This window comes from Myotis davidii, unplaced genomic scaffold (assembly GCF_000327345.1).
Source record: "Myotis davidii unplaced genomic scaffold, ASM32734v1 scaffold449, whole genome shotgun sequence".
Taxonomy (NCBI): Eukaryota; Metazoa; Chordata; class Mammalia; order Chiroptera; family Vespertilionidae; genus Myotis; species Myotis davidii.
In genome coordinates this window covers 2,527,496-2,535,817 of record NW_006383007.1, presented here as the reverse complement: position 1 = coordinate 2,535,817, position 8,322 = coordinate 2,527,496, and the positions used below count along the sequence as shown (strand labels likewise).

General features: G+C 42.9%; 1 protein-coding gene across 1 annotated transcript in view; it reads right to left on the bottom strand.

Annotated features, from left to right (window-relative positions):
• Window positions 1-8,322, bottom strand: part of LOC102756278 (chromosome unknown open reading frame, human C4orf22) — a 19,281-nt gene that overhangs the window by 873 nt on the left and 10,086 nt on the right. The window contains exon 2 of the mRNA XM_006778226.1: window positions 2,936-3,066. Coding sequence (XP_006778289.1) covers window positions 2,936-3,066 — 131 coding nt within the window. The remainder of the gene's footprint in view (window positions 1-2,935; window positions 3,067-8,322) is intronic.

Sequence of the window (8,322 nt, the reverse complement as noted above, 5' to 3'; positions counted from 1 at the left end):
CAGCAGGCCTGGGCGGGGGGCGGAGCCGGGGATTGGGGGGATATGATGCGCCCCTTGCCCAGGCCTGAAGCCTGGGTCAGAGGTGTCAGGCTTGGGCGGGGGATGGAGCAAGCGATCAGAGGGAGATGGGAGTCCCCTGCCCAGGCATGATTCCTGGGCCAGAGGCATCAGGCCTGGGCGAGGGTCAGAGCCGGTGATGGGGGGAGAGGAGGGTCCCTGCCCAGGCCTGAATCCTGGGCCAGAGGCATCAGGCCTGGGCCAGGGGCAGAGCCAGCAATCAGGGGGGTCTGGGGTCCCCTGCCCAGGCCTGACGCCTGGGCCAGAGGTATCAGGCCTGGGATGGGGGCAGAACCAGTGATGGGGGGAAATGAGGGTCCCCTGCCCAGGCCTGACGCCTCTGTCAGGCAAGGGGCTCTGGCCAAGGCATCGGCTTGGGCAAGGGGCCGATCCTGTGATTGGAGGGTGATGGGGGTCAACGCCTGAGGGCTCCCAGTATGTGAGGGGGCAGGCTGAGCTGAGGGACACCCCCCCCCACACACACACACACACCCAGTGCACGAATTTTGTGCACCGGGCCCCTAGTCTATATATATAAAAGCCTAAATGACCATCGCAACCGAACAGATGACCAAACAGGCTGTGTGGGGCAACCAGGCTGGCAGGGGGCTTAGTGAGGGGCAACCAAACAACTGAGCAGCAAACTGTGTGGGGCGACTAGGCCTGCAGGGAGGTTAGTGAGGGACGACCAAACGACTGAGCAGCAGGATGCATGGGGCAACCAGACTAGCAAGGGGGGGCAGTGAGGGGTGACTAGGCCAGCAGAGGTGGGCAGTGAGAAGTGACCAGGCTGGCAGGGGAGAGGGGCAGTTGGGGGCAACTAGGCTGGCTAGGTGGGGCAGTTAGAGGTGACCAGGCAAGCGGGGGGGGGCAGTTAGGGCAGTTAGGGCAGGCAGGTGAACATTTAGGAGCCAGTGGTCCCGGATTGTGAGAGTGATGTCCTGGAGATTGGGCCTAAACCGGCAGTTGGACATCCCCCAAAGGGTCCCAGATTAGAGAGGGTGCAGGCTGGACTGAGGGGACTGTCCAGTCCCATGCACGAATTTTGTGCACTGGGTCTCTATTTTATTGATATTTACAGAAGACTTCCTTACTTCCTTGATGTTTTATGCAAGACACATCACATTGTACACATGTACTTTGCATCATTTCAATTTTGTAAGAATAAAAGTTAAGTATAAGTCTGTGGAATAAATTTTTGAAGCTTTAAATAAATTACCTGTGGTAAATAGAATGCCCCCCTTCAAGGATGCCCATGAATTCTTAGAACCTGTTAATATGTTACATTACATGGCAATAGAGAGTTTCCGATGTAATTAAGGTCACAGCCTTTAAAATAGGGAGACTATCCTTGATTATCTAGACAGACCCTGAGTGATCACATGAACTCTTACAAGGAGAGATCTTTCTCTGACTAGTCAGGAAAGATGCTGCGGAGGGGAAGAGAGATTTGAAGGGCGAGGGAATCTTGACCCATTCTTGATGGTGGGGTCCCATGTGGAAAGCATAAGAAGGATGGGCAGCCTGTAGGAGCAAAGACCAGTGCCCAAATGACAGCTGACAAGGAAAGCTGATCCCAATCCTATACTCCCAAGGAGCTAAATTTGGCCAGCCACTGAATGAGTGTGGAAACAGACTCATCCTCAGAGCCTCCAGGCAATAACTCTGTCCAACCAGAATCAGGGTTTCAACCTTGATATATTGAGCAGAGAATCCATCTGAGCCACTATGCTCTGAATTCTGACCTACAGAGCTATGAATAAATAAATACAGGTGTGTTCTTTTAAGCTACTGTTTGTAATAGTGTGCTATGGCAGCAATAAAAATTAATATATTACCAAATATCAGTATATTAAATTCCAATATTCTATGGTTCTGAACTACAATAACCACTAGAACAATCAATTAAAACTGTACATTCCCAGAACCAATTTCTATTCTACTACCAAATGCTATCCTATTAATAAAAGCCTATGTGGTTGTCAGATCCTCATCTAGGATGTCCTCATGCCGCAACAAGCTATCACCAGGAGGCTGTGTGTGCACTAGGCGCAAGCGGATGGACGGGGCTGTGTGCGAGTGTGGGTGGGTGGGGCTTTGATGCTGCATGCGTGGCGCAGAGGCGGGGCAGCGGCTCCAGCCTATCTTTTTGGGGAAATCCATCAAGGAGCCCCAGATGGGTGGGCAGGGCGATCGATTATGGGGCTCCTGCACTGTGAAAGGGCACAGGCCAGGCTGGGGGACCCCCAACCCGTGCACAAATTTCATGCACCAGGCCTCTAACTTTTTATAATAAATAGACGATTGCTTCTCATAATTACTGGATACTTCTTAAAATGTTATCTAGGAACAATACACCTATTTCTAAGTAATTATCCTTTCCAACATTTACAACTTTAGCATTCATTTTTAAAAGGCAATAGATAACACTTTGTCAAGTCTTTATAAAATTGTTTTACCAGTTTCATACAGTTCACTTTAGGTGTACCTCTCCTTCATAATATGTTCAATATATTTTATTAGATTCATATTTTATATAACCGTATCTTAGTCACAGTAACAAAAGTCAGTGATCATTAATAGAGTTGAATAGAGTAGAGTTTTGTAAATCAATGTTTACAAAAATGTGATCATTAATAGAGTAGAGTTTTGTAAATCAATGTTTACAAAAATGTGAGAACATGATGATGCCACATCTCTACAGGTCTCAGAAGTACAAAGAATTCTAAGGCAAAAGTCACTCATAACACACTTCAGGATATTTCAACTTAGACCGGCCACAACCAGTGCTTTCAAATTACAACAATGGCAACAAAATGAGTTTTTCCAGGGGCTCTACACCTACTATAAAATCTAGATTTGGAACATGGACACTTACTTTTTCTGAGTTCGCTCAGCCAGCCTTGCAATCTCAATAGCTGCCTTCCTTGTTTCAAAATCTTCCCTTTTCACCACCTCTCCAGTCCCTCGGTAGCCCAGCTCCACCAGCTGGCGGGCCAGGCCTTCATCCTACAGAGAATACCAATTGTTAGATTTGTAGGAGAATTAGACATCTTATTTTATCCAGTGCATACTGATTAACTGTTTTAAATGAAATATCTAATGTATCACTTCAAAATGATATAAGATCTATTAGATATGAAAAATTAGAATTCTAACAATACTGTATTTTTATAAACATCTGATTTGTCATCCCTTTCCCACAGATGTAAAATGAAAAATAAATCAATCACCAAGTTTTCTCAAAGGGATTAGAAGACAAAAGTCAGTTGTGTTTTTAATCAATTTATGAGAACAGCTGTAGATAATTAATAGAGAATCTTTAAAACAATAAAATTAGAGACAATAGTGCTCATACAAAAAAGACTTAAAAAAAAAACAATCGCACAGAAACAGAATTGGGTTGCTTTCAGAAAATTCAACATTTCAGAGACTTGCTTCCTTGAAGTAAATTAACTGATGACACAGGGCATTATGACTTCAAACACAAAATAAAGAGCAGATGAATTTCCTATTTAAATAAAAAGATATTGTTTCCATATAATGTTGGCACCCATAAAAACAGAAAAGTAGAAACACAAGATGACCACAAAAGGCTTCAAATTAGAAAAAAAAAATTTCTCACAATACGTTGGTCCTTTATATTTTAGTTACTTTGAGAACTGTCTCACACATATTTGTCACTTGCATAGCATACTAAAACATATTGTTTCTCATAAGTTGAAGAGGTGTCAATTTATCTGAAGTTACTAATATAAAGACTAAAGTAGCCCTGGCCAGTGTGGTTCAGTTGGTTGGAGTTGGAAAGGAACCCTTCAGTGCATAGGTTCCTTTCTTGGTCAGGGCACATATCCAGGTTGTGGGGTTTGATCCCCAGGATCCTCAGTCTATCCCTAGTCCAGGCAGAGACAACCAATCAATGTTTCTTTCTCTTTCTCTCCCCCTCTCTCGTTTTCCCCCCCTCTTTCTCAAAAATCAGTTAAAACATATCCTTGGGTAAGGATTAAAAAATTAAAAAGACTAAAGTATTACATTAAAATATGTATAATGTAATAATAGTCCTTATATGATCATCTTAATTAAATATAAAATACCTAAAATACAGTGAAAACAGGATATATATCATTGCTAAAGACCCTTACTTAATACATCACTGTTGAATGCAAGAACTGTCAAATAGGATTAAATGAAAAAGTATAGCATGCATGGCTAATAATCTATTCAACCCATAATGGCGATTTTAAAGTTCAAATTATTGGAGCACCTAACCGGTTTGGCTCAGCGGATAGAGCGTCAGCCTGCGGACTGAAGGGTCCCAGGTTCGATTCCGGCCAAGGGCATGTACCTGGGTTGCGGGCACATCCCCAGTAGGGAGTGTGCAGGAGGCAGCTGATCGATGTTTCAAATTATTGGAGCAAAACCAAAAAAATATATACAGTGGGGCCTTGACTTACGAGTTTAATTCATTCTGAGACCGAGCTTGTTAAGGGGCTCATTAAGGAGCTCCTTAACTCAAATTACTCTATCAAATCAATGTAAAAAATCGGCGGAGAGACAGCTGGTATCTCAAAAAACTCCTTAGTCGGGACACTCGTAAGTCAAGGCCCCACTGTACTATCAACCTAGAAAATTGCTACTTTTCTTTGCTAAACATTAAAAGCAAATACTACACTCTGTGTAGCAATGTGGATACATTTGCCACGCTAATATAATGCAAAGCACCAGGCCTTGTCCAGGCTGTTTGCCTTCTTTCTGACTTGTTCCCCTGCCTACTATATTTGCCTCCCTAGTCCCTTCAGTGTGAACCACAAAACTGGGCAAATGTCTCCACCTAGTGGAATTCATATTTAATAGAAAAAGCACTTAAATATGAATGCCACAACACAAAATTTTGATGATTTGTGTGCAAATTTTCTTAAATATATTACCAAAAGTGAGTTTATGGGAAGAACTCAGCTCTGTGAGACTCTGAGGGTCTTCTAGCAGAATAGAAATGGCTTGTGGTCAATAGAGTATTTTATATAGCAAAGACCATTTGAAAGTTGCTGTATTAATTTTGTGGGTAGTGAATTATGCATTCCTGTGTGCCTTACATGGGCCACACAAAAATTATTTGGATAGTTCTGCACTCATCTCCATTAATGTACATTGTAACAAATGGTGTGATCTGCTTAGAAAACAAGTAGAGTTGAAGTTGGTTGCCTCACTTAATTGCCCTAACAGGTAGAATCGTGAGTCATCTCTCCGGTTTAAATGCTCAACTATCTTTAAAGAAATGGAGAAATAAAATATTTTATTGATTTACATACTTAGCATTTCTGGGGCTTTCTATTCCTTTGTGTAGATCCAGGTCTCCTATGACATATGATTTTCCTCTCACCTATAAATCTTTAACATTTCTTGTAGTTCAGGTCTGCTAACAACAAATTACCTTGGCTTTTGTTTGACTGAAAAAAAAACATTTATTTCACCTTAATTTTTGAAAGACATATTTGCTGGATTATTAGTGCTGCAGGTTGACTTTTTACTTTTCAACACTTTAAAGATGTCATCCCATTGTCCCATGGCTGGTATTTTTTAAAAATATGTGTGTGTTTATTTTTTAGAGAGAGAGGGAAGAAGGAGAGAGAGAGAGAAACATGACTTGCCTTCCATATGCTCCCCAACTGCCCATTCACCACCCACCGACCCAAAGCCTGGGCATCTGCCCTGATTGGATTCAAACTGGTGACCTTTTGGTGCACTGGTCAATGCTCAACCAACTGAGCCATACTGGCCTGGGCTATTTCTGAAGAGAAGTGTTCAGTCTTCCCTGTCTTTGTTTAATTCTACACTAGAGACCCAGTGCATGCAAATCATGCACTGGGGAGGAAGGTTCTCAGCCCAGCCTGTGCCCTCTTGCAGTCCAGGAGCCCTCGGGGGATATCCAACTGACAGCTTAGAGCAGGCCTAAACCAGCAGTAGGACATCCTTCTTGCAGTCCAGGACCCCGCACTCCTTACCGCCCGCCTGCTTGTTGCTCCTTATCACTCAGCTCGCTGTTCCTTAGTGCTGCTGAGGAGGCAGGAGAGGCTCCCACCACCACTGCTGCACTCACCATTGGTGAGCTTGGCTTCTGGCTGAGTGGCACTCCCCCTGTGGGAGCGCACTGACCACCAGGGAGCAGCTCCTACATTGAGCATCTGCCCCCTGGTGGTCTGTGTGCATCACAGTGACCAGCCGTTCCACCATTTGGTTGATTTGCATATTAGGGTTTTATTATATAGGATAGAGGCCTGGTGCATGAATTCGTGCACTGGTGGGGTCCAGCTGGCCCACCCCTGATGGTGGCCATCAGAGTCAGGCCACCTGGGGTGAGGGGCCGTGGGCAGAGCTAGCCAGGGTGAGGAGGTCACAGGCAGTTTGCTGGCCAGCCCAATCAGAGTGGGATGCCCGCTGTGGGGCAGGGCTGACTGGGGGGGAGGGGCTACAGGCATTGTAGTCATTCTGCCATTCGGTCGATTTGCATATTGCCCTTTATTATATAGGATGTGTCCTACTCTACAATTCTTTAAGATTTTTCTATTTATTACTGATTTTCAGCAGTTTTAAGATATTCCTTGAAGTGATTTCTTTGTTTATTCATTTATTCTGCTTAGAATTCTTAGTACTCCTTGGCCCTATAAATTTACAATTTTCACAACATTTGAAACCTTTTTCAGTCATTAGTTTTTCCAATATATTTTATTCCCTACTCTCCTCTGATTTTTCTGGGATTATACTTACATTTTTGTGGGAGGTTTTTTTGAAGGAAAACATATCATTTTTTTATTAAATCTAATAGTTTGGAGTATAATAGTTCATCTTAGTAAAAACAAGTGATTACTTGTTAGACAAAGTATGCAAACAAGGCAATAATCTTTTATTAATTGTTAATGTGTGTTTCTTTTTTTCTCATGTGATCATGAGTCATTAACATTTGGATGTTTGAGTTTGGGAGTTTTAGCTATAGGGAGGCATCATGCAAAACAGAACCCAGAGACAGACACCCTAAAGAGAAGGCTTCATTACTCTACACGAGCTATAAGACATGTGGCAATGCCAGGCCCCACTGAGTGGGTAGCATATGTGGAAGTCTTCATTCTGAATAGATGGCTATATTTTACTGGGACAATTTTAGAAACCTCCCAGCTGCTGGAAGAAACACCTAACCCTAAGGATGTGCAATAGAATGGTGCCTTTGGGTTGCTCTGGCTTTGGATCTTGGCAGACAGTTCCTCGTCAGAAGCCAGAAGGTCAGTGCCCCAGCCCTACAGGTTCCTGGAAAGCTATAGATAAGTGGCTATATTTGCACAGTTCACTCCCTGTACTGCTTTCTTACTGTACCACACACACACATACACATACACACACGATGTGAGGGTAGACCAGAATTGGGTTTTGTTCATGGAGGAGTCTGGGACAGGGGGCAACTGGGGCAGCCAGGTGTTTCTCATCCAAAGAAGAAAAAAAAGAAAATGCTTGTGGCCACTGGAACGCTTGACATTGCCCTACAGGCTGCTGGGTTCAGTTGGTTTTTATTTGTGTCATTTGTTATGTTGTTTATTGCTGGAGAACCATTGTTGTAGCTCAATCTTGGATTTCTGTACTAAACTCGCTGATTTGTTCTAATAGGGTTCCAGTTAATTTTCTTGCATTTTCATGGCAATCATACTGCCATAACTAATAATATTCTGACTCCTTCCAAGCATTTATGACATTTTTCTAGCATTGTTTTGGACAGATTGTCAATAAAAAAAATAAGATGCTGATTCAAATGCTGAAATGTTTAAACATGAAATAAGAAGTTTACTACAACTGGTTGCTATATACTCGTTATCAAGTTAAATTAGTAAGTTTAGAAATTTATCCTATGCTTTTTCTGCATCTATAGATATTATCAGGTTATTTTCTTTTTTAATTTATTAATGTCATAAGCTCATCCTGTGATAGATCACACTATTCTTACTGTAATTTATTATCCTATCTAATAATAGAGAAACATGGTAATTAGCTGTACCTCCGCTACCCTTCCCATTGGCTAATCAGGGCAATATGCAAATTAACTGTCAACCAAGATGGCGGCCAGCAGCCAGGCAGCTTGAAACGAACAGGAGGCTTGCTTGCTTCAGTGACGGAGGAAGCCAGTGACGTTCCCTGCTTGCCTTGCTGGCCTCTGAGCTTGCAGTTTAAGAAACAATGTTACAAATATAGAAGCTAAAAAAAAACCAAACACCTGCTTTCAGC